This window comes from Gouania willdenowi, chromosome 3 (assembly GCF_900634775.1).
Source record: "Gouania willdenowi chromosome 3, fGouWil2.1, whole genome shotgun sequence".
NCBI lineage: Eukaryota > Metazoa > Chordata > Actinopteri > Blenniiformes > Gobiesocidae > Gouania > Gouania willdenowi.
In genome coordinates this window covers 45,790,978-45,817,699 of record NC_041046.1, presented here as the reverse complement: position 1 = coordinate 45,817,699, position 26,722 = coordinate 45,790,978, and the positions used below count along the sequence as shown (strand labels likewise).

General features: G+C 42.3%; 2 protein-coding genes across 2 annotated transcripts in view; one reads left to right on the top strand and one right to left on the bottom strand.

Annotated features, from left to right (window-relative positions):
• Nucleotides 1-296: 296 nt before the first annotated feature.
• On the top strand, nucleotides 297-25,193 carry LOC114480387 (transient receptor potential cation channel subfamily M member 1-like). The gene is made up of 28 exons (XM_028474504.1): nucleotides 297-380; nucleotides 2,938-3,014; nucleotides 3,192-3,363; nucleotides 14,183-14,396; nucleotides 14,551-14,675; nucleotides 14,749-14,920; nucleotides 15,034-15,208; nucleotides 17,448-17,571; nucleotides 17,751-17,823; nucleotides 17,902-18,002; nucleotides 18,100-18,261; nucleotides 18,330-18,464; nucleotides 18,620-18,670; nucleotides 18,732-18,872; nucleotides 18,937-18,966; nucleotides 19,041-19,333; nucleotides 19,485-19,713; nucleotides 20,765-20,893; nucleotides 20,961-21,101; nucleotides 21,725-21,853; nucleotides 21,978-22,229; nucleotides 22,314-22,506; nucleotides 22,648-22,668; nucleotides 22,749-22,893; nucleotides 22,973-23,178; nucleotides 23,359-23,491; nucleotides 24,267-24,602; nucleotides 24,716-25,193. Exons 1-28 carry the CDS (start codon nucleotides 297-299, stop codon nucleotides 25,191-25,193), a joined length of 4,521 nt encoding a protein of 1,506 aa, XP_028330305.1.
• LOC114461194 (EMILIN-1-like) overlaps nucleotides 21,926-26,722 on the bottom strand; it is a 33,432-nt gene continuing 28,635 nt past the window's right edge. Inside the window, exon 15 of the mRNA XM_028443098.1 lies at nucleotides 21,926-21,940. The gene's annotated coding sequence lies outside the window, so the exon portion shown is untranslated. The remainder of the gene's footprint in view (nucleotides 21,941-26,722) is intronic.

The window sequence follows — 26,722 nt, the reverse complement described above, 5'->3', positions numbered from 1 at the left end:
AGGTTCTTGTAGGTTTCTGTACGTTCCATAAGTTATTGTAGGTCTCTGTAGGTTCTATAGGTTCTGTAGATTCCTCTACATTCCTCTTGGCTCTGTAGGTTCTACATGTCCTGTAGGTCCAGTAGGTTCTGTAGGTTCCTGCAGGTTCTGTGGGTTGAGTCTGTGTTAGGACCAAATTTGATTGGTTGATGACTAAATGCTCTGCGTCACAAAGCTGTCCTCCTCCTCCATCACTAATCCTGGAGTGAAAAACGTCCTCAGTCTGAACGCAGAGCGATGAACGTCTGAACATCAGGATGGAGACCAGAGGACGCAGAGGAACCAATGGATCCTTCAAACGTTCCTCCATCAAACGCAGTGGCTCCTCCTCCTCACAGAAGGTAAGAAGCTCTGAGCTCCAGGAGGAGGTCACATGGTTCTGCTTCTGATGGATGGACCAGTTTATCTGTAAACATCTACTCTTCAGTGTTTCCACTGAGCTCCACCAACAGGAGAAGTTAACAAAGATCAGTGTTGGAAGGTGAAGACAACTTAACATCAGATGAATTATTATTATATTTGATAACGTTCAATGTAAACAAACACATTTTCATTATATTGATTTTATTTGTTTCTGTCTTTATTTACTATATTATTCTTAATGTTTGATTATTATAGTTATAGTTTTTTCATTAAGGAGCTTCCATGAGACCATCCTAATGTCTCCCTGTGAGAGCCTCACAGTAAACATAGAAACAATCAGATCATAGATGATGTTTTAAATCAATAAACCTGAAGCAACTGATGTTAATGAGTGAATATGAAGTCGTAAACTGTTCCACTACAGGAGGAACGATTATGATGATCACGTGAAAAGAACAATCACTGAGGATCATGGGCTGTTTAATCCTCCATCATAGAGAGTGCAGGAATTTCACTGAGTACACACACACACACACACACACACACACACACACACACACGCACACTGCCATTAAAATGACAATAAGAGGATTTGCTTCATAAGGAAATGAAAGCTGAACTCTGACAGTTTAATTAGCTGTTCAGTTCAGATCCGTATCCAGATTAAGTGATGACAGGAAGTCCTCATTAGTCGCTCTGTGTGAACAGCCTGTGGAGTAATGGATACACAGCTTCTACTGATAAAAACATATTTAACATGTTGAACTATAATAATGGAGATGTTTCAAACGCTGCTTCTATCCACACGTTATGACTGAGGTCGTCATGGAAACCAATGCTGGGTGTTGATGGTCAGAACCATTCAGTAGACACACTGCACAGATGGTGAGGAGCAGACTAGCCTTGGTTTGTTCTTACAGAGGTTCATTTCTCCATCTGAAACTGAACTGAACCTCCAGGTGGTTCTAGGTTTGTTTGTTTTTTTTCCTGCTTGCTGCTCTTTGTCTTGTTCTTGTCTTAATCTAATAGGAGCCTCTATCTGCATCTCAATTCTAAATCTAAGCCATGGAATTGATCAACTGGTATTGGTCAGATTTCTCAACAAGGAGGACGGTCAATGGGAGAGTCCGTATATCCTGAGGATGTGGAAGAAGTCCACCAGATTGGAATTATGATAACAGGTCTTCTGCTGATTGGAACTGGCATTTTCCTGATTTATCGCAAAATTTGGATTATGTTGTCAGCATTATTAGAAAGCCGCTAGTCATCGACAGAAGGAGCCAAACTCTCAGAACTCTCATAAGGAATCCACCGTGTTGAACTTTTAAGGAGTAGTGGAGAGTTTGTGTCAAGGGAAAAGGCCACATTATTGGATTATTGGATATGAATGACCAGGAACAATAGGGCTGGTAGTCAATGTTGTGACTAGCCTGTCTGACAACAACTTCTCTTCATTCAGCCCCCAGAGATGAACAGCCTGTTGTCAAGGTCTGGTTTTTTTTCTCCACACTCTTCCATGGACGGTTTATTGATTCGATGCTCTGACCTTAACCTCACTTTCTCGTGAACACCTGGGATCTTTGTTTCGGCTAACGAACTCTTGAGATCATCTCTACAGCAACGGCCTAAAGATAAACTGTGAGAGACTGCAGCAGAGTCTCAGAAAACAGGCTCAGGCTCACATGATTTTTCCCACACTTCCACACACACCCTGTTTTTTTCACAATCTCCTTCCCTGTAGATAGCAGCAGGAGGCAAGACCGTAAGGGCAGTGCCACCCTGTGGCTGACCTGCGAACTACCGATCCTAGAGGCCCCTCCCCCTGGTGCTAACATGCTGTTGTATTGAATTGAATGTTGTGTTTGTTGCTTTTTGTCGCAATGTTTGCTGAGGAGTTTTTTCATGATCCCAAACTCCGCCCCTCTCTACAAGGGCCTAGTTTGGTTTTGTCTTTTTAACCTCTTCTTCTTACCCATTGGTGCATATTTCTCATCTAAGAAATGGAGCGCCGCCCCGCTACTGGCTGCTCCACAGTTCTCCCGTTCCTGTCGCCCCATGTTATATGTGATTGTCTTTTCATGTTTCTTGGTCGGGATGTAGCTGAAACTGAATTTCCCCTCGGTGATTAATAAAGTATAATCAATCAATCAATCAATCAATCAATCAGGTGGTTCCAGGAGGTGGACCAGGTCCAGGACTCTGTGAAGGTCCAGTAGCATAGCGATCCTTATGAGGACCTGGTTTATAGTTCTCCATTGAGGTCCAATAGATAAGAATGTCATCCAGTCTCCAGACAGGGACCCAGGAGGAGAACCCTGGAGCTCAGTGACCTTCACACAGCGTTGGGTGGTCCCTGTGGTCCCTGTGTCACCATTACGTTAACTTCCTCCTTTGACTCTATGCAGCAGGGAAAGATCACAGAGTGGTTTAAACTGACTGAATTAATGAATACTCCTTCTCACTCAGCCAATCAGGTCTGCCCCTGTGACCATGTGACCTGGACCATCCTCTGATGTGTGTGTGTTTCCCCCTCAGCTTCAAAGAGCCTGGATAGAAAAAACCTTCCAGAAGAGAGAGTGTGTTACCATCATCCTCAGCAAGGACAACAACAGGTACACACACACACACACACACACACATTTATCTTCACAAATAATTTTAGTAATGAATATGTCGACAACTTATTTATTTATTCAGACTTGATCTCCTGTTCTTTCCTGTTTCATTATTTATTGGTTTCACATCTTTATTGAATAATCAGCGCTGATATTAATGTCACTGGTTCCTAGATGTAGCTGTGGTCAGCTGGTGACGCTGCACCCCCCCGTCCCCACTGAGGAGGGGTCTGTACTGGTTCCGCCCACTGAGCGGTGGAGTCCAATCAAACACACCCAAACCAGACCCACCGATGCTTACGGAGTGCTGGAGTTTCAGGGAGGAGGACACGTCAACAAGGCCATGGTACTGCCCAATGTTTCTAACACTTCCATCATGTTCATGGTCCTCTTATTGTTAGCACAGTGTTTCCCTCTGACATCATGATGACATTATTTCAATAATCTTATTTCTATCACAACAATAAACTCCACAGCTCAATAATCCACCACCTTAGAACAGGACAGTCACACTTCCAGAGCATGATCCAGTGCAAATGTGTGTTTTTGGAGTCATGTTGTGTATTGTGTTGTGTTGTGTGTTGTGTATTTTTCCAAATGAAAGAGAAGGAAACTTGTAGATAAATCTTTGTGTTCCACCTACTACAGATGGTAAATGTTCTTCTTCTGAGACTGAAGGATCTCCATACAGAGAACACAGAGTTCAGGGTCTCCACACACGTTTATTTCTGTAGCTCTGACAGACCACTTCCTTAGCTTATTTACCCAGGCTCCACCCTATCCACTATGGGTAGCCACTAGGACTTAAACACTTTTTTTTAGTCACTCTCTAAACCTTACAGGAGTGTTAACCCGTCTTCCAGACCTTGCACAATATGGTTGTATCTGAGAATCTGAAGTATCAGCAGTCTGTGTTGACACTTGGTTGTTCATTTCTCTTTGTTCCTCAACGTGAGCACCATCACTGTATATATCTACATTATCACCCAGCTCAACAGAAGACGATGGGAACTGTCTTTCAGCAGACTTCCTCAGATGCCTCCTGTTCCTCCAGAACATCTGCCCTTCATGTGTTTGCACCACAAAGGAACGTGGTTCTTTGAGTTGTTCCACGACTACAGCTGGTTTCCACCTGTGATCAGACAGCATTCTCACAGCGTTCCCTTGTTGCAGACGTGGCAGCAGCTTAATATCCGCTGTGTTTTCTGTCCACATTTACTGCAGCGTTGATCTCTGCATGTGTGTTTGCACCTCCTTCTCAGTTATACTATTTTTCCGTACGAAAACTATCACCGCAGACAGTTGCAGATTTCATGAATTGCTTTGCTCTCTCTACACAACCTTATTTGCATTTTCCCCTCCCATATTTTTGCTCCCCCTGGGAGATCTGCCTATTATGCATATTCATTAGAGGGAAACACCTTAAATGAATTGAGGGCGTATTGGTAAGCGCAGCTCACACGCCCACCTGCCCTTTGTACTCCTTATTAGCGTGTGGAGTGACGTTTGCACACGTGTTAATACCACTAAACCTTTTGTGAATCTGCCCCTGAGTTTGCAGGGGACGGGGGGAGTTTTCCCAAATTCATTTGAAAAAATACAATTTGTTTTTGTTGTTGTTCTTTAAAAAATACTAGTATAAGTTTTCAGTGAAATGGTCCCAAACTTTTGAGACTTTAGGTTGGTTCTTCTATTGCGCAATTCTTCTTCACCATGTAAATGGTGAAGCGACACTGCACCCAGCAGTTCATGTATGGTACTGCAGCAAAAATGAAGCAGAAAGTGACCGCCGGAATAAATTTACAACATTAAATGACACAAGTATTTCTAGTCGACATGTTACTAATCATTTTTGCATTATTGTATGAGTCACACATTGCGGTTGCCGCGAATCTCAGACGGTCTTTAAATTTAACCCCTTTTACCCAAATACCTGCTTTAGGTACTACCACTCACTCATTCCCCCTGTCCACAGCCACCATCATTATAGCTAAGCTTCACACTTGTCACTATACTGGCTGGATTACACAACATAATAAGCACAATATATTCTACAACTTCACATCTCACCCTCACTGCAAAACAATCTATTCTTCCCCACCTTTTCTATTTCCTACCTTGAGTCTCTCCTCCCTGCTCCCTTTCCCCTCCCCTTCCCCCTCCCCCTCCACTTAGGTGTAACACTGCTCTCCCTTTTTATATCCTCCCTATAATAAAAGATTTCTTACCCTTCCTTAGGGAGGGCTGGTGATGGTCACAATTAAGCAATAAAATAAATCAATGTATTTTATTGCAATAACAAAATATGCATTGCTGTCTCATAATGATTGCACTTCCTGTGGTGTTGACCTTTGACAGCATGTGCAGACAAGTTAAAAAAAAAAAAAAAAATGTATCTAGAATTTAGACCACATGTCAAACTCATGGCCCAGGGGCCAAATCCAATTCGGCTCGCAGGAGGAAGTAAAAATGACAAAGAAAACATGAATCATTGTGTAAATGTATTTCATTTATTTTATTGGTTTATTTACCAGCTGCGGAGCACCGTCGGGCCAAGATGTCACTGTCTGAGTTGTTCACAAAGTGAAAGTACAGAAATACAGTTGTTTAAGATTGTGTGTTGTTTTAATAAAAAAAAAGAATAATAATTACAAAAAGCTATTTATATTTTTCAGAAACTTCAGGTGACCCAACATTGGTTGAAAAATAGATTTTGTGGCTCCTGAATAGATTTATTTCTGTAGTTTTTATTATTTCCAATCATCTCATGCCTGGGGGGGGACAAAGACTGACACTTTATTTGTTAATTTTCTACTCTCTCCCTCAAGTCCCCCCTGTAGTGCCATTGTGTACCCCTAGGGGTACACGTACCCACATTTGAGAAACACTGCTGTAGACTAAGCTACCCTCCAACGTCTAACAGGCCCCCACACTGAAGACTTTCAAATCCTGCTTTAAATCCACTTTTACTCCTTGGCTTTTAATTCACCTTGATATTTTATTTTATTTTATTTTTTTTTGGGGGGGGGGGGGTTAGCCCTGTTTAGATGTGTTTAATTTCATGTTTTTATTGTTTGTTACCATGGCAGCAGGAAATCATCAGTTAGAATTTTTTGTTGATTGTAACCATGACGACAGAATGGAAGCCAACGGAGGACATGAAAGCCAAATAACTTCAAAGTACCTGGATACTTCTAAAATATCACATACAGCTTAAAGCTCTACAAACTCTACTATTTTTTGATAATTGTCTTGCATTTGTTATCTGCAACATTGATGATGGATCAAAAACCAGCGATGAACATTACTTTTGGTGACTTTGTGGATTCTGAGCCCATATTTAACAAATTCAGAGGGGCGTCATTCCAACAATCAAAGCAAACTCGTAGGAAGAAGGTTAAGATGCAGAAAATGAAGGGAGACCAACCATCATCTCCTGGAGACAAGGGTGATGATGAACAAGTCAACCATCCACCAGTTACCGTACCAGTGAGTCCCTCTGAACCAGACTGTACACTGGTACCTGACCAAGCACCACCAGGGTGTATCACATGTGAAGAGATGACACAAAAGGCATCATTTACAAGGTACCAGATGGAATTACTAGACAGGGACCTGGACAGCCTCAAACTGGCTCTGGATGTTTCCAAAAAGGAGTTCCATGAGCAGAAAGAACAATGGGAAGAGGAACGAACGATGTTGATGAAGGAGGAAACAGAATCAGATTCCATGGTTCAAATGAAGGAGGAGGAAATCTCCAAGCTCAAGCTTAGCCTGGACCAATGGAAACAAGAGGTACGCCGAGGTGAGTCTAACCAGATGGAGATGCTGAAGTGGCAGCGGAAAATCACCTTCATCCTTCAGCGTCAGAATCAGCAGATCTTCAATCTCAAACACTCACTGGATCAGACCAAAAAACAAGTAGAGGAGCAAACCAGAAAGCTTCAGCACCAGGAAACAACAATATCAGAAGCTCAGAAGAACATCATCATCAAAGACAAAGAGCTGAATGTGAAGGATCTCCTCGTGCGTGAGCAGAACATTGAAAACGACGTTTTGAGGGCTGATCTCAGGCAGGCGCAGGAGAAATTAAAAAGTCAAAGTGATCAACACGAGCAACTGTTGGAGGTGAACGCCAACATGTTAGAAATGGTGAAATCAAAGGAGCAGGCCTACTGCAGTCTGGAGGAGCAGGTGAAAGAAAAGGTGACCCTGCTAGAGAACGCCCTGGTCGAAGCACAGAACCAACTGAAAGCCAAAGATGTGGAATTAGAAGAAGAGCGGTCCAGACACGCTAAAAAGAAACCACTACGGAAAAGAATCCTCCAGTGGTTTAAGAGGAAAACCAAACGTTAGAACAATATAAACCCCATGATGATTTAAAACATTCTCTCTCTCCTTTTCTTATTTTAATGCAGGAAAAAACTTTTATAAAGAAAAAAAAAGACAAAAGAACAAATGAATAAGAAAAATGTTTGTAAAAATAAAGAAAAATAAATAAAAAAATGTAACCCCTTTTTTTTTCCTTTGTCGTCCTTGGCAAGAATCTCAAACTCCACCTATGATCTGTCCCCAAATTGTTTTCTTTAAAATGTACATGCAAATCCTGATAATTAAAACAAAGGCAATGGGGATACAAAGGACTGATCAGGGTTAGGGTCATATTACATTTTTCAATTACAATTATGACTTCAATTATGTTGAATTACAACTCAGTTGTAATGATTACATTGTCCGACAGCCATTTTTTAAAATTACAATTAAAATCACAATTATTTTTCCCCCTGAAAGTCAATTACAATTACATTCTCAGTTACCAAAGTTCAAATTCAATTAATCACAACTACTGTGCCTTTAATAAATAACCTCATAAAACGTAACCTTCCTCTTGTGTTAGCTTTCTGTTAGCATCTCTATGATAACAGGTCAGTTTTGACCCATGTCTTAAATCAGTTGTAAAATACACTAAAAAATATTATTTATTAACCTATTTTGTTTTTGTTTTAGGCGTCTGAGCCTTTTTTGTATCCGTATTCCCCTCGATTTCGCTTCTTTAGAAAAAAAAAATGGTAAAACAATTCTCAAGAGAAGTAAGGAAACTTGATATTAAACATATTTGAATAATTATGTATGTGAAAGCCATAGAACTGTAATATGGCTCCCCAATTTTGCATTTATTAAATAGTCATTCACAGTTTTTATCAAATTGCCATTACAAAGTCAATTATGTGAACTCAATTACAGTTCAATCATGATTCCAACAGTAACATATTCATAAATTACAATTATAATTGTCATAATTGTAATTAATGACCAATTACGTGATTACAATTATAATTGACGTCAACCCTGACTGTAATCCACAGTGTAGCTCACCTTCTAATGCTCTTTATTTACTTTGACTTTACTGCTTTCTGGGGTTATCCAAAGGAGAAAATTCGGTAGTGATTAATTAGCCCACATTTGCTGCAGACCCAGATATGGTCTTAATCATTAAGCTTTAGAAATGCAGGTATAGGATGGAGTTTCAGTTGAAAGAGTTTAAATTTTACATGCTGGAGCCTCCAGAATACTGATAAGAGGAAAAACTGCATGAGAGAGAAAGCAGAGAAACATAATGGAACATCCACTCTGTGATAATATTTAAAAAAAAAGCTAAATTGGTTGCTGGATCGCTTTGAAGCATTGATGAAAGGATATCAGATCATCTGATAAGATTTTTTTAAAAGCCATGAAGGTTAATTTTTGAAACTGTGCATGTAATGTGGGTGGAAGTGAAATATCTTTGACCAGCTGTCCCACACACACCCCGACTTTCCCTGGATAAAGCCCCTGTGTGTGTGTGTGTGTGTGCGTGTGTGTGTGTGTGTGTGTGTGTGTGTGTGTGTGTGTGTGTGTGTGTGTGTGTGTGTGTGTGTGTGTGTGTGTGTGTGTGTGTGTGTGTGTGTGTGTGTGGGAGGCTTTTATTTTGGCTGTGTACCTATGCTGCCTGTGTTACCTATATATATGAAGTCTTTAGTGTTTCTTAAAGAGTAAATCAATGCATTCAACCACTGACTAAACCAAATCACAAACACATGTGCGACAAAAGTGCTGTAGGATCTAAACAAACAATTTTTTGAGATGTATGAGAATTCCCCACACAATTGTAGTCATTCACAAGTGTACAAGTGTGCATACCAACTATTGCAACATATGGATGTGAATATTTATGCCAATATGTTCTTCTCACAGGGAGAACTAATCCATTGGCTGCAGTGTGTGCAAATGATGCACTGAGGATGAAGTGTAAACGACATGTCTAGTTTTTTTTACTTTCTATTCTCCAAAAGCACATGTGGGTTCATATGGGTCTTTAAATGTTCTATATTCTATATATATATATATATATATATATATATATATATATATATATATATGGGGAACTAAACCCCCAAGTTGATCTTTGACTTAGAACATTGACTTCACCAGTCAGTGGAGTCGGGGAGTCTGTCGCCTACTGTGAAGTGCAAACGTTCCCACAGGGGGATCTTCCCCCTCTTCCTGTCCAAACAAAAGAACAGGAGAATCCAAGAACAGTTGTCCTCCTGTTATCACCTCTCTGCTACATTACGATCAAAAGGAAACAGCCAGTCAATGTTTACATGCTAAGTTTTCAAACTCTGGGCTCCGACCCCCGGCAGATGTTGTCACCTCCACAACCCAGACCACTGGCTTAGGACGTTGGAATAACCCTAGCTCTCCCACTCAAATGAGAACAAAGGACATGTGCTTGACTGAAAAGTTACAAATGAAGACATTATTGGAATGATTTCTACAGAAATTGATATTGCAAATGTTGTCTGCACTCGTTTCATGTAATTTAATACCCACAGAATGCTATGTTAAATGTTTCATCATTTAAAAAGTGCTTAAAGTGACGATCGTAGCAGCTTTTCTGTTTGACTTGTTGTTCTTTAAGCTTCCTCGCGAGCTCGTCCAATCCTCCAGACAAAAGAAGTCGGGTGGAAGCTGGAAACTTAGTCTTCAGTCGACGTTCCATCAATAACTGGGCAGGAGACAGACCAACACCATCCAGTGGTGTGTTTCAATCCAGCAGCACTATGTAGGGATAATCAGATTTATTGATTAGTCGTTTAACCCTTTACCTTCTGCTTCTTCCGTGGGCTACAGAGCGATTGCAACACCATTCATAAAAATCTCTGCATCAGTCTCTTCATTGCCGAGTCCTTGTTTGTACAGTCCTTTCTGCCATTTCATTTGATTGTGGATACCTGGGGCTTGACGTGACATGATGTCATACTACGGACCATTGTCGCTGATTAAAACACCTGGAATCCCGTGTCTCACAAAAATGGACTTCATCGCAGTGATCACTCCTTTGCTTGTTGTTAGTTTCATTATTTCAGGGTATTTGGAGAGATAAACCACACACAATAGAAACTCCGAACCATTGCAGTGAAACATGTCAGTCAGTCCCAGGGTCTGCTCAGCAGTGGATGAGATTAAAGTTTCTTTTGATTTTTGTTTTTATTGTCGTTGCAGACAGCACATTTCTCTACAACCTGCTTAATATCTTTGGACATTCGTGGCCAATAAATAATGTCTCTGGCAATTTCTTTGTATTTAACAATTCCCAAATGTGACTCGTGAATTTTTTCAGCATTTGTTGTCGCATTTCCTTTGGCACGATGAGCTTTTCGGCTTTAAATAATAGTCCTGATGCAAAACCTATTTCCTCTCTGAATGTCTAAAATGGTTTCATATTCTCAGCAACAGTAGCTGGATCACTTGGCCATCCAGTCACTACAACATGTTTTAATTCTTGCAGCTCTGTGTCTTGAGTGGTTGTCTTTCTGAAAGTCTGTAATTTCTCCTCTGAAACTGGTAACTGTAGTGTGACCCAGTTCACATATAAAACATCTTCCAGTAGATCCTCTTTTGCTTCATTTAGATACGCCCAGCTCAGTGTATTGGCAATATGAAGCTCTTTTCCCTGTTTGTACATCACCAAAATATTGTACTTCTGGAAACGAAGCAGCATCAATGGAAGCCTCATGGGAGCCTGATGAAACAGTTTCTTGAAGATGCTCTCCAAGGGTTTGTGATCGCTCTCAACATGAACTTCTCTGCCATAGATGTACTGATGGAATTTTTCACAGCCATAAACAGTAGCCAAAAGCTGTTTTTTGATTTGAGCATATCTGCGTTGACATTCTGTCAGTGCTCTTGATGCATAAGCCATAAGTCGTCCTTCTTGCATTAACACATCTCCTATTCCTTCTGAGCTGACATCAACAGAGAGTTTTACTGCTTTGTTGACATCATAATATTTTAGAGTGGGAGCAACTGTTATTATTTGTTTTCATTCATTAAAACTCTGGACTTGTGGATCCTCCCAGTGACATTGTCTCATTTTCAACAGCTTTCTCAGGGATGCAGAAATGTCAGTGAGATTAGGAATGAATTTAGACAAATATTGAATCATTCCCATGAACCTCATCAATGCTTGTTTGTCATCAGGTGGGGGAATTTGAATGATGGCTCAAATTTTTTAATCATCTGGCCTTAGTCCATCTGCACTTAAAGTGTGGCCAATGTATTTAACTTCTGTCATTCTGAATTTGCATTTCTTTTGTTAAATCTCAGGCCATTTTCATCAGCTGTCTTCAGTAGCTTCACTAGTCTCTGATCATGTTGTTCTATCGCGTCTCCCCAAACCAACAGATCATCAATGATGTTGACCACACCATCCAGCCCCTCCATCATCTGAGCTACAACTCTTTGAAACACCTCATTTGCAGAAGAGATACTAAAAGGAAGTCTTTTAATATGGAATTGACCAATGGGAGTGTTGAAGGTGCATATTTTTGAGCTTTCTCATCCAGTCTAATTTGATAGAAACCTTGATTTGCATCCACCACAGAAAAATAATTTACATTTGTCATTTGTGATACAACTTCTTCAACAGTCAAAAGTGGATGATGCTCCCTTTGAATAGCTCTGTTTAGATCTTGAGGATCCATACAAATCCTTATTTTTTTTGGAGTCACCACTGTCTCCATGCTGTTCACCCACAGTCGGTTCAAACTGCTTCTCTTTTATTCCCGACTGCTCCATTTTGTGAAGCTGTTCGATGACTTTGTCTCTCAGGGCTATTGGAATCTTCCTGGGCTCGTGTACGACTGATTTCACTTTATGCTGTGTTCACCTGGCAAACTGCCCAATCCAGAAAAGAGATGATAAAAGCCTGTAATGATGTCATCCTCATTCTGCATGCAATCATTTTCAGTTTTGTGCATGTTTTCCTTCCAAGGATTGCTGGTGCATTGTTTTGTATTATTTCAAAGTCAATCTTGTATTTTTGACCTTTATAACTGCAGGTGAGTGATTTCTTGCCTAACAGCTCTATCTTGTGACCAGAATAGGCAACCAAGTTGCAACTAGATCAGGGGTCTGCAACCTTTACTCTCAAAGGAGCCATTTTGCCTAATCTCAAAGCCAAAAAAAAAAAAACCTTTTCAATGAAGACAATACAGTGTGTAAAATTATATACAGTTAAAATAGGATCAAATGATTTTATGTATTAATGGATTTGAAAGGCTACAAAAATAACCTGAATTTGATAACACATGATCATGTCCATCATCACATGCTAATTGCTAATTTCTTGCAACATATCAAGCTTGCATATTAAGCCGGCACGTTGGCAGTTAAATAAATCTTTCCCCACACAAATAAAGTTTGTGTTAGTTTAGTTATCTTACCAGGGATTTAGCCACAGGTGTAAGGAAAGTTGATGGTATGTAGATGTTGCGGGACATGAAGTAGGAGGGTGCTGTCATTGCACAATGTGATTTATTTTTAGATTAACAAAAATTGTTTTATCATCCTTTTATTTGCAGTTAATGTCATTAATTACCAGTACCCTCTGTAGGAAATAATTCATTATTTTATTTTTTTAATTTTTTTTAAAGCTACAGAGAGCCATTGCAGAAGAGTCAAAGAGCCACATGAGGCTCCAGAGGTTGCAGACCCCTGAACTAGATGAATGAAGCTTTCCATCTTCATCTAAAGATTGATATGTGTTGAATGACATGACGTTACAGTCAGCTCCAGTGTCAGTGGATTTTATGTTGTTAATCAGAAGTTCTTCTGACCACCTCTGATGTTCACTTTGTGCATCTAGCACTGCTCTGATGCACATTTCATCTTCATCACTATCATTATTCTGCTTCACAGCATGAATCTAGACTGTCCCTGGATACTCTTTGCGCTACGCATTTTTGCATTTCTTTTTTCACATTTTTTACATACTTGTCCGTAAGCTGGACACTTTTATGCTCATGTCTATATCCACATCTGTCACGGTCAAACTGCTTTTCACTGAGAACTTAACTTTCATTTGTGCATGCTTCTCTTGTGCCTGTCTTTGCTTTGGTCACTTTGTGCACTTCAGCTTCATCATTTAACACTAATTTTATTAGACATTAATTCACTTGCTCTGCAGACATCAAGAGCTTTATCCAGTGTGAGATCCCCTTCTCTGAGTAACCTCCTTCTTATTTGCTTATCACGTATTCCACAGACAAAACTCACAGTTCTTTGCCTTATTTTTTTAAATCTGTCACATAGGCAGCTATTGTTTCTGATATAGGGCATATTCTTCCTGGGCTCACAATATTCTCTGAATTTTTGCTTCAGTGTTTTAATCCTGTTTGCTTGCCCATCTCATCAAGTGTTACTCACTTTGATGGCTTCTTCACCTGCCACATGGAGAAATGTTGCACACTGTACCATTTCTGGCTTCTCAGCAACTTTACTGGTGACCGAGAAAAGCTCATAACGCTGCAACCAAGTTATCCGCAAGGTTCCCCTGCAGGCTCAGGTTCGGCAATGGTTTGAAGTGCGCCATTCTTAATTTATTCTGACACTATGTTGGGTCTTTGTTATAAAGACTTGACAGGACAACCACAGAGTTCAGGGTCTCCACACACATTCATTTCTGTAGCTCTGACAGACCACTTCCTTAGCTTGTTCACCCAGGCTCTGCCCCATCTCACATGTTTGCTAGCTTAGCATGTAGCAACCAGTCTCATGTTTGTTAGCTTAGCACGTGGCAGCACTAGCTGAGGAGGTCAAAGTGTAAAGTGTGGTCCCTTCAGTACATCAGGGTTTCCTTCAACTCCCGGGCTGATGCTCTGCTGCAGCTGCTGATGAAGGACTGGCAGCTGGAGCTTCCCACGCTCCTCATCTCCATCCACGGAGGCCTGCAGAACTTTGAGCTTCCCCCTAAACTGAAGCAGGTCTTTGGGAAAGGGCTGATCAAAGCGGCCGTCACCACCGGAGCCTGGATCCTCACTGGAGGGGTTAGCACAGGTACAAGGACACACAGATCCTGATGTGAGCTTGGTTTCAGTTGCTCCACATGTTTCATGTGAACACGCTTCAGTGACAGGATCCAAAGGATATTTAATTATTAATCAAACTTCACCTCCGGTACTCTTTTCACTCTGATTCCTCACTGGTTCAGGAGTGATCCGACATGTTGGAGACGCTCTGAAGGACCACTCATCCAAGACCAGAGGAAAAGTCTGTGCCATCGGCATTGCTCCGTGGGGAATCGTAGAGAACAAGGAGGACCTGATCGGGAAAGACGTAAGACCAACCCCAGCAGATCACATTGGGTTAAACTAGAAATAACTAGTTTTAATGTTTAATGGTGTTACAGGTGAGCCGGCCCTACCAGACTATGTCTAACCCCCTCAGTAAACTAGCCGTCCTCAACAGCAGCCACTCACACTTCATCCTCTCAGACAACGGCACAACCGGGAAGTACGGAGCCGAGGTTAGGCTGCGCCGTCAGCTGGAAAAACACATCGCTTTGCAGAAGATCAACACTCGTAAGTAATGCGATTAACACCCATAAGTAACACCACAACACCTGTAAGTAACAGTAATCTTTGTGTATCTAACTATGTGTGTCTGTGTACAACCGTGTGTAACTGTGTGTCAGGTCTGGGTCAGGGTGTCCCGGTTGTCTGCCTGGTCCTTGAAGGCGGTCCTAACGTGATCTCCATTGTGTTGGAGAGCCTGAGGGAGGAGCCTCCAGTGCCTGTGGTTCTGTGCGACGGCAGCGGTCGAGCGTCGGACATCCTGTCATTTGCACACAGATACTGCGAGGACGACGGGTGAGGGTCAGACCACACACACCTTTAGCATCATTGTCATGTGACCCCTGCCTGACCTTTGACTCCTGGAGCTTCATGGTTTGGTATTAATGACAACTAGAAACATTTACATTGGCTGTATGTGTTTATTGTTAATTGAACACAAGTTTGTACATATTACCAAAGGCTTAGATATTTGTTGGCAGTACTCAGAGGGAATGTCCCCCGTGTGATATGTTATTGTCTTTCATGTTTCTTGGTCGGGATGTAACAGAAACTAAATTTCCCCTCAAGGATTAATAAAGTATAAGTATAATAAGTATAAATTTAATCAATCAAGAGTCAGAGTTACAGACATTGTGCACAGCAAGATTCAAACCAGCTTCCGCTTGATGATTGCTCAAAGGAAGGTAGAAGCTGTCTGTGATCACGCTGAGCTACAACTGCACATAGAAGTCTGAGGGTAAAAGTTCTACATGTAGAAGCAAATTAAGGGATGAAAGCTAAGCATTCCCACTAAAAGTCTAATTATAAGAAAGAGGAAGATTGTTTTAGAACATTTTAAGCTATAAATTGTGGCTGTAGCTGCTTCCTCATAGTTCATGAGAAACAGACCTCTAACAGATCTAATCAAGCACATTGTCATCATTGTCAATAAGAAGCAGAACCTTTTGATCTTTGAATGCTGTAATATGCTTAAGATTTGCATGCAGCGTGACAAACAGGGTCACTTTAAAAATGCATATATATTTATTTTTGACAAAGTGCAACCTTTACAAGATAGAATAGATATAATTGTAGATTAGCAAGTAGACAATGGTTTAGTGCTAAAATTGTGTCTGACAGTTATAGCAGTTTACAGTAAAAGCAAAAAACCTAATACATACATTAAAAGTAAATTTGTTTTTAGAAATTACATCGCAGCATTACCACTAGGCATTGGAACATTTGAATGGTGTAGATCAGTTAAGAACTGGCAGAGTAGTGGCAGTTCAAAATATGGTCAGAAGAATGAGAAAAAATTTGGATCTTAAATGTGTGAATGCTTTGTATTCCCACAATAACACTTTAGTCCACAGATTCTCAACCTGAGGGTTGGGACACAAAGGTGGGTTGTTAACATATTGCCGGTTAGCTGTGAGCTTGGACCCAATGAAGAAATATAAGTTGTGCTTGAGGTGTATTGACTGCTTAATATGATATTCATTCATGCTATACACCTTTTCACTTAAAAGCTGAGTATAGGCCTTCAACAGGTGGTCTTAACACTTGGGGTTTACAATCCAAGCCAGGTATTTTTGTAGCTCTGCTGTTGGGATATTTATTGCCTGTCAATAGTGGAAGTGTCCTATTTTTGTGCTATTTTGCTGATGAAGGGGGTTTTACCACCGTAATGAACATTTGTTGCTTTCCTTCTTTGCCTTAAAAGCTAAGGCTTGGGGTCCACCTGTTGGGTTTCAAATTTTTCGTCAGTCCATAAATGTGATTGCTGAGCTGGATTTCTTTACAGCATGATCTGACCCCGGTTGCTCTCACTGAACTAATGTCTCCAGTTCTCCTATTTTTGACCTCCCTTGTTCCCCCAGGGTTTCTGTCTCTGCCCTGGTTTTTGATTCTGCTTGTTTTAATAAACTTTGTATTATTTTGCAAGTCAGCTTCAATGAAGACCTTTTTTTCCACACTACACCTCTTTTTTATCATCCACATCATCACCTGGGGAGACACGACAAACTTCTTTTATAAAGGGGGGTATTGTGCTTTTTCCAAACACATAGTACCATTCTATAGCACACTACAATGATGATACAACCTTATGTTGGCCTGTAAATACATAACTACTGTAAACATGTTTTTGGAATTCTTTATTGTGTCTCAGTTTGTGTGTCCCTGGCATCCTCTGATATCCTTTGATATCCTCTGATATCCTCTGATATCCTTTGATGTCCTTTGATGTCCTCTGATATCCTTTGATATCCTCTGATATCCTCTGATATCCTTTGATGTCCTTTGATATCCTCTGATATCCTCTGATATCCTTTGATATCCTTTGATATCCTCTGATATCCTTTGATATCCTTTGATATCCTCTGATATCCTTTGATATCCTCTGATATCCTCTGATATCCTTTGATGTCCTCTGATATCCTCTGATATCCTTTGATATCCTTTGATATCCTCTGATATCCTCTGATATCCTCTGATATCCTTTGATATCCTCTGATATCCTTTGATATCCTCTGATATCCTTTGATATCCTCAGGCTGGTCAGTGACAGCGTTCGGGAGCAGCTGATGGTCACCATTCAGAAAACCTTCAACTACAGCCGTAGCCAAGCTCAGCAGATCTACCTGATGGTGCTAGAGTGTATGAAGAAGAAAGCTTTGGTAGGACTGACCTTAACACCACACACACACACACACACACACACACACACACACACACACACACACATTATGGAGATGGTGACGATTTACATTTGAGCTACACTGAAGCTTTTAATAGAGATTGTTTTATTTAATCCTACAATCCTTCAAAGAACATCTGTCTGTCTGTGTGTGTGTAGATCACTGTCTTCAGGATGGGTTCTGAAGGTCAACAGGACATTGAGATGTCCATCCTCACTGCCTTGCTCAAAGGTAACAGCAGGTTGAGGATGTGAACGTGTATCGGCAGACACACACTCACGTCCCCTCTGATGTTTCCTGACCTTTCAGGAACCAACGCATCTGCGTCGGACCAGCTGAGTCTGGCCCTGGCCTGGAACAGAGTGGATATCGCTCACAGTCAGATCTTTGTGTTTGGACACCACTGTCCTGTGGGTCTGTGTGTGTGTGTGTGTGTGTGTGTGTGTGTGTGTGTGTGTGTGTGTGTGTGTTCCTCTAACTCAAACCTGTCTGTGTGTCTGTGCTCAGTCTGTCAGTATCTCATCTACAGACCGTCCTAAGAGTCCATCAGCTCAGAGATCAGCCCCAGGGCCCAAAATGAAGCTTCGGGGTAAGAAGGGTAAGGGGGGAAAATCCAAACCAGACCCACCTGAGGAGACGGACCCCAGAAAATTGGAACTACTAAGCTGGGTACATGAACATTATGATGATGGTGATGATGATGATCATACTGATGAAGGTCCCTCTCTGCTGCTCAGGTGAACTCTCTGGAACAGGCCATGATGGATGCGCTGGTCCTGGACCGTGTGGACTTTGTGAAGCTGCTGATTGAAAACGGCGTGAACATCCATCACTTCCTGACCATCCCTCGCCTAGAGGAACTCTACAACACGGTGAGGAGCGTGGAGCGCTCTCCTTTGATCTGGTCAGGGTAGGGCCACAGAAAAGTATTTGAACCCACAACCTGTTGGTTGTTGTGTGCACACTGAGGGTCAAATGTCATCAGGACCAATGAGGAGACTCACTCTCTCTCCTACTGTGTGTGCAGAAGCTCGGCCCCCCCAACACGCTGCACTTTGTGGTCCGAGATGTGAAGAAGGTGAGAGACACGCCTCCTAAAGTAGTTCAGATGTTCCTCACACTCTGCTCTTTTTCTACAGGGGAACCTTCCTCCAGATTACCAGATCACACTCATCGACATTGGTCTGGTGCTTGAGTTCCTGATGGGCGGAGCTTATCGTTGCAAATACACCCGTAAGAGCTTCAGGACCCTCTACAACAACCTGTACGGCCTCAAACGGGTGAGTGAGACCAAATCTTTGAGATCAGAAGACAGCCTCACTGTCTCCTGTTTGTTCTTCACAGCCCAAAGCTCTGAAGCTCCTCGGAATGGAGGTAAGGTCCTCTTCTCCTCTTGATGGTGGACGTGCAGCAAGTGAACTCAAAATTACTAAATGTTCCTCTCTAAGGACGACGAGCCACGACAGAAGGGGAAAGGTAAGAAGAACAAGAAGAAAGAGGAGGAGCTGGACATTGACGTGGACGACCCTGAGCTCAGTCGCTTCCAGTACCCGTTCCATGAGCTGATGGTGTGGGCCGTGCTGCTGAAGCGTCAGAAGATGGCGCTGTTCCTGTGGCAGCGCGGTGAGGAGGCCATGGCCAAGGCCCTGGTGGCCTGTAAACTTTACAAAGCCATGGCCCACGAGTCCTCCCAGAGCGAGTTAGTGGACGACATCTACCAGGACCTGGAGAACAACTCCAAGTACGTCTACAGTCCACCCCCGTACCACAACCAGTGGTTGCAAACCAACAACTAACGCTTACGTTACTGACACTGGTGTTGGTTTTAGTTGTTGATGATGATGATGATGATGATGATGATGATGATGATGATGATCATGGTACCTCTACAGGGAGTTTGGTCAGCTGGCCTATGAGCTGTTGGATCAGTCCTATAAACATGATGAGCAGGTAGCTATGAAGCTACTAACGTATGAGCTGAAGAACTGGAGTAACTCTACGTGTCTGAAACTCGCCGTTGCGGCCAAACACAGAGACTTCATCGCCCACACGTGCAGTCAGATGCTCCTCACCGACATGTGGATGGGCTGCCTGAGGATGGGCAAGAGCAACAGCCTGAAGGTGAACTAGGAACACTTTGTGACTGATGGTTTAGGTCTAAAACATTTAGGGCTGGATTTACAAAGATCTGAAATAAAGGGTGGTAATCCAGTTGCTTCCCTAAATTCTTTAGTGACGCAGTTTCATCACCTGCTGCGCGGAATTCACTAAGATTGCAGCAATTATTAGTGCACAAGCAGAACTAGTGCAGGCTGCCCCTATTTAAATGAGCATTTTGCTCGTTTAATGTGGAGATGTCAGTGCGCAAAAGACATTTGAGGCAGATGGATTTCTTTGTCTGCTGCACAAACATTTAATAATGTAGAAAACTAAAGAAACAAATAAGTTGTTTTTGTTTTTTTTTTAAACAACTTTAAACCTTAATGATATTTTTTGTCCCTCATTTAATGTGGGTTCTCCATCAGGTCCTGTAACTTTGCTCTGATTAGTCCATGAAAAATAGTCAGATTAGGACAGAAACCATCCTATTGATCTACCATTGATCTGAGTTAATGCAGCTACACAGTTTGTCAATCAATCTGCATTCTATGAAGATGATCTACTGACCATCATCCAGTAGGTCTGAGCAGCGCTGTGTTACGCACACTCTGCTGTGTTTTCTGTCAACTGCGTGTGTTTGAACCTGCTTCTCAGTTCTACTAGTTTTCCATACTTAAACTGTCACCACAAACAGTTCCAGATTTCATAAATCGCATTGCGTCCCCTGCATTAATTTATTTGCATTTCATCCTCCAATATATTTGATCCCCCTGTGAGATCTGTCTACTATACATATTCATCAGAGGGAAACGCTCTAAATGGAATCAGGGCGCATTGTGATGTGCTGAAGACACGCAGTCCTAATTCTTTGGGCTTTGTACATTAGTGCGTGGAATGATGTTTGCGCACGTTTTAATACCCCTAAACTTTTAGTGAATTCGCCCATTAATGATCCATAAACAAGGAAAAGTAAACATGAAAATTACAACACAACCATGTTGATGAAAGAAAACGTTCTTTAAGTCATGATGAAGAGCATCTGTGGGGGGTTTGGTCTCTGATCCGTCTTCAGGTGATCTTAGGGATCATATTCCCCCCGGCCATCTTACTCTTGGAGTTCAGACTTGGAGACGAAGCTTCACATTACTCCTCCAAGGATGAAGACGAGTCCAAAGCTAGAGACGAGGAGAAATCAGTCAAAGTAAGAACTTTTATGAGATTAAGTTTATCAGATTAAATAGAGGGTCATTGATATGGTTTGTTTTCAGGACGCCATCTCTAATGTAGATGCCATGTCAAAGAAAGGAGATGAAGAAGAAGACCAGAGACAGCATGGAAAGAGGGTTCCCATTGGGAGGAAGATCTATGAGTTCTACAACGCCCCCTTTACCAAGTTTTGGTTCAACACAGTGAGTTTAAACCCACTACTGTGATGGTTCTCAGATCTATCACAGTTCGAATTCCTTCATAATCAGAATGAAAGTCCAAAGTTCAACCCTTAAAGGTTATGAGGAGAATAAGAAAATCAACACTATCCCACTGTGTGAACTGATTAATGGATTTGAACCTGTTTGTTCTCGTTGAGAACCTTAAACGCCTGCCTGAGGTTCAAAGAAAGAGGGTTCTGGTTCACTGAGAATACTTATGTAGCCCTCACCAGTGCACCCACTCTGGAACCAGGTTTTTGCTTCCCTGTAACTCTTCCGTGGGGATGGTGAACCAGGGAGAGCCGGGGCCCGCTGGGTAATCCTATTTCTAGGAGATTGTTCCAGGTGTAGATTTAGAAGCAACCGGAGAGAAGTTTGTGTTCCCACAGCGGATTCAAACCAGTGAGCCTCTGGTCACTGGTTTGAATCCTTTATCATTAGGCCACTCCCACCTATGGTGAGCACTAAGCCGCTGCGTCTATGTCCGCTGCCGTCCTATGTCCTACAGGAATCTGTGGGATTCTCCAAGCTTTAAATGATCTCAGAATCCCTCTGAACATTACTGGGATCTTCTTCCACTAAAGTGTAGAGTTTCTTTGCTTCAGATCTCCTACCTGGTCTACCTCATGCTCTATAATTACATTATCCTGGTGAAGATGGAGCGCTGGCCATCACTGCAGGAGTGGATTGTCATCTCCTACATCATTACTCTGGGGCTGGAGAAGGTCAGACAGGTAGGAAGTCCCTGTCCTCGCTCATCTACAGCCTTTATGGACCTATGTGGCCCCCTGTGTCTTGGTGTTTTACAGAGTCATGTGACAGTTGAGGTAGCAGATCATCTCCTGTGTGCTTCCACAGATCCTGATGTCAGAGCCAGGAAAGCTGAAGCAGAAGATTAACGTGTGGCTGGAAGACTACTGGAACATCACCGACCTGGTGGCCATCTGGGTCTTCCTGTTGGGGCTTCTGCTGCGCCTGCAGAGCGAACCATCCCTCGGATATGGGCGTGTCCTCTACTGCGTGGACATCATCTTCTGGTACATCCGTGTCCTGGACATCTTTGGTGTCAATAAGTATCTTGGACCTTACGTCATGATGATCGGGAAGATGGTACGTTTAAAGGATCTCCTCCTCTAGTTTGTTCTGAATCGTGCTGAATTATGTGTTTCATCTCCTCCTTGTCCTCGTGTTTAGATGATTGACATGCTGTACTTTGTGGTCATCATGCTGGTGGTGTTGATGAGCTTTGGGGTGGCGCGGCAGGCCATTCTTCATCCAGATGAGGAGCCCACGTGGCGCCTGGCCAGGAACATCTTCTACATGCCGTACTGGATGATCTACGGGGAGGTGTTCGCCGACTCCATAGACCGTAAGACTAGAGTGCATAGTAAGAAACCTGTTAGCTCTCATCAGATGTTGTCCTGTGTCTCCTGGTGTCCTGTGGTTACCCTGGTGATGTTTGATGACCTCTGAAGGTCTACCATGGAGCTGATGTCTGTGTTTGTCTCTTCTGTCTGCTGATGGACAGTGTACGCTATGGAGATCAATCGTGAGTATTGGACAAGTCACGTTTGTGTGTGTGTGTGTGTGTGTGTGCAGAACTTTGACTGTGTGCGTGTGTGCGTGTAGCACCGTGTGGAGATAATCTGTATGACGAGGATGGGAAGAAGCTCCCTCCATGTATTCCTGGAGCGTGGCTGACTCCAGCCATCATGGCCTGTTACCTGCTGGTCGCGAACATCCTGTTGGTCAACCTGCTCATCGCTGTTTTTAAGTCAGTGTTTCACACCTTTATACACGCTAACACACTAACACACACACGCTAACACAACCATGCTACCTTTGGTCCACAGTAACACCTTCTTTGAGGTGAAGTCCATTTCTAACCAGGTGTGGAAGTTCCAGCGCTACCAGCTGATCATGACCTTCCATGATAGGCCCATCCTTCCCCCTCCCCTTATCATCCTCCCCCACATCTTCATCATCATCAGGAGGCTCTGCTGTCGCTGCCAGCGCCGCCGCAACGACCAAGAGCACGACGACCGCCAACGACGCCTACGTGAGTGTGTGTGTGTGTGTTACTGTGTGTGTGTTAATGTGTTACTGTGTGTGTGTGTGTGTGTGTGTTAATGTGTTACTGTGTGTGTGTGTGTGTGTGTTTGTGTGTTACTGTGTGTGTGTGTGTGTTAATGTGTTACTGTGTGTGTGTGTGTTAATGTGTTACTGTGTGTGTGTTCAGAGCTGGTGTTGGGTCCAGAGGAGCTGAAGAATCTCCATGAGTTTGAAGAACAATGTGTTGAAGAATACTTCAGAGAGAAGGAGGACGAGAAGCAGTCGTCCAACAACGAGAGGATCCGCGTCACATCAGAGAGGTCAGAGTTCACAGGGTCTGACCTCAGTCTGGCCTCACATTAAGCTTTTTTTAATAGAATTGTAAATGGAGACAGAGCAGCACAACATAATGATCACACTTCCACCTGTGGTCAGATGTTAGAGAACCCCACCATAGACACATAAACATCTGAACCTCAGAAATACCTGAATACAGACTGTCACAGGCACTCCCCTTTCTTCTTCTGCTTTTTGTGATGATAATTACCACAATTTCTTCTGGTTTATTTTTTTTTGTGCATGTTGCACCCCCGTTCTAATGAACTCCAGCACTCCCCAGGGGAGGCACGCCCCACACTTTGAAAACCCCTGTTCTCTAGAGAATAAGCACCTTTTATAAAGCATAATCATTTTCACCAGCACCACACAGATGTTCACGGGAGACAGATGCCTCACACCACAACCAGACCTCGGGCGCGGCAGGTGGAGGGCTTGTTATGATTAAACATGGTAGCATAGCTTAGTTAGTTGTTGTTTAACATCACATTCAATAGCTGATGCATTGTTATAGACAGTTGTGCCATTGTTCGCTGCTATATAATGGATAAGTGATGGACACATTGATTCTACTAACCATGGGACACTGTCACTGCTCTAATGGTGTTGAATAGATCTTAGCGCTTCAGAACTAAGTCATGGAAAATTGGTCAAATATTGGGAACATTTTTGGAAAAGTTTTGAAAAATAATTGTGATTAAAGTGTGGGAACCGTGAAAAGTGTTCTGATGAAGGCTGTGGTGTTTGTTGTGTGACCAGGGTGGAGAACATGTTCATGCGTTTGGAAGAGGTCAACGAGAGAGAACATTCCATGAAGGCGTCTCTGCAGACGGTGGACCTACGTCTGGCCCAGCTGGAGGAGTTCTCCAACAGAATGATGAACGCCGTGGAGAAGCTGGCCGGTTTGGAACACTCAGATCTGGTCCCGGCCCATTCCCCGAGTTTCTCCAGCTGTGAACCCCTGGCCCTGAAGAGAGCCGGGAGCATCTACAGCTCAGATGGATACAGTCTGTATCGATACACAGGAGAACCTGAGGAACGAGGTTCTCCTTCTAAAGACCTGGTCCAGACCATTCCAGCAAGACAAGGACCAGAGTCTGAGGGAAAAACAAAGAACACAGGTAGAAGCACACACACACACACACACACACACACACACACACACACACACTAACCAGGGCCTCTGTTCTAGCTGATGGGGGTCAGAGGTTCTTTGGGCCAACCCTGGAGGTCCTGGAGGTCCAAGGACCAAAGCTCCGTACTCAGTCCTTGTCCAACATGGAACTCCTGGTCTCACCATGTGACTCTGAGCTCAGACTATCATGTCCAACGACTCCTCGCTGGGAGAAAAGTCGACTGGAAGCCACCAGGTCCTTCCCCCTGGAGAGGTCAAAGCTCATGCAGTGTTTAACCTCTGTTAGCTCCGCCCCTCGGGATGAGGAGGAGGGTAACCATGAAGACAGTGAAGAGGACAGGAAGTACCCCGCCCTGCGTTCTAAGAGTCTGAGCAGGAACCCTCAGAGGACCAAGAGACGAGAGGACCAACCTCGAGGAGGAAGTGTTAGAAACCAGATGATTGGGCTCAGCGCGGGAAAGAGTCAACTAGGAGGGAGTGTCTCAGAGCAGAAAACTCACAATGACTCACACAATGACTCACACAATGACTCACACAATGACTCACAATGACTCACACAATGACTCACACAATGACTCACAATGACTCACACAAAGACTCACAAAGACTCACAATGACTCACACACATATCAAAGAAAGTTTGTTGAAGTGAATTTTGTAAATTTTCAATGTTTGTTGTTGTTTTTTATCATCATAATGTGAACATTTACAAAAACTTTAGACACAATATTCACACATTTACAAAATAAAAGTGAGGCTGCATTTCAAATTAAGAGAAAAATCTAAGTGAAAATTTGGCTTTTAAACAAAAAAATTAAATAAAAAAAAACAGTCTGAATTAATTTTACAAATAATAAATAAATGTTAACCAATCAATTTGAGGCTGATTTTCTTTCCTCTGATTATAAAAGTTGTCACTTCTTTATTTAATGAGAACTCAGCTTTAGTTTTAAACCTTCATTTACTAAACTTTATTCATTTTGAAATTATACAAGAATGTGTTCATAATGTTAAAATAAAATGATATAAATTATTTGAATTCCTAGTAACTGTGAGGTAACACAGTGTGTGTGTGTGTGTGTGTGCGCTGTCCTCAACATGTGACTACGTGCCGTCTGTGAGACAGAAAACAAGTCTTTCTTTTCTTCATGAATGTCTCTTTTAGTCAAACGTGAACATTGTTGACAAACGGTAACAATAACACATAAAAATACAGTTACTGTCTATATTCCACTTGTGGTCTGACAAACACAAACTGAAAACTAACATAATGTGAGTTATGGAAGTGCTTTACTCACATTCTACTCACGTTTCCCAAGATTCAAATGTTTTAGAGCCAACGCAGCACATCCATGAGGTTTCTCTCACCTGATCCTGCCGTAGGCTACAACTGTTAGCTGGTAACTGGTTTCCCACGCAGAGAATACCATCAAAGATCTCTCTCTCTCTATATATATATATATATATATATGTGTGTGTGTGTAGCAGTATCATAGGCTATTGTTAGCAATTCAATCTGGCCCATTAGGGGGTGGGAGGATAAAAGGGACAGAGTTTCTTACCCATAACCTCTCGCTCCTTCCTGGTTTTTGCTCCTCCCACTACCTGGCTTGGACACTCCTGATCCCCTTGATTCTCGGATCAGTAGGTGTGTCATCTGCTTATCTTCAATGTCTGATCACTTTTCGTTGGCCTTAATGACGGACCCATGGTTGTAGTGTCTTCATTGAAGCCAGCGGCCGGTTTAGTGTGTGTTTGTGTATGTGCGTGTGGGTATTGTTTGCTTGTCCCGCTGGATGGGAGATTTTTAGGATTGTGTGTGTGTGTGTGTGTGTGTGTGAGTATTGTGAGGGTTTGGATGAAAAAAAGATTATTAGTATTAGTCATTATTTTTTAGATGTTAGATGTACTTGGTTGATGGAAGTTGAATGTGTTTTGTTTTCTTTATTTAGTATCTCAGGCTAGAGACCTGGACTGTGAATATATTTGGGTTATTTTGTTTGACAGTAAGCGGTCAGTGTGGGATGTCTGTTTAAATTTGTGTTGATTCATTTGGTTAGATTGTACTTTTATTGTGCTT

Excerpts from the sequence above, each read along its gene's own strand:
- LOC114480387 (XM_028474504.1), top strand. The coding sequence starts at position 297 with ATGGAGACCAGAGGACGCAGAGGAACCAATGGATCCTTCAAACGTTCC. Across the intron at positions 14,397-14,550 it reads CACTGGAGGGGTTAGCACAG|GAGTGATCCGACATGTTGGA; the intron begins GTACAAGGACAC and ends TCACTGGTTCAG. Across the intron at positions 24,603-24,715 it reads CCAGCAAGACAAGGACCAGA|GTTCTTTGGGCCAACCCTGG; the intron begins GTCTGAGGGAAA and ends TGGGGGTCAGAG.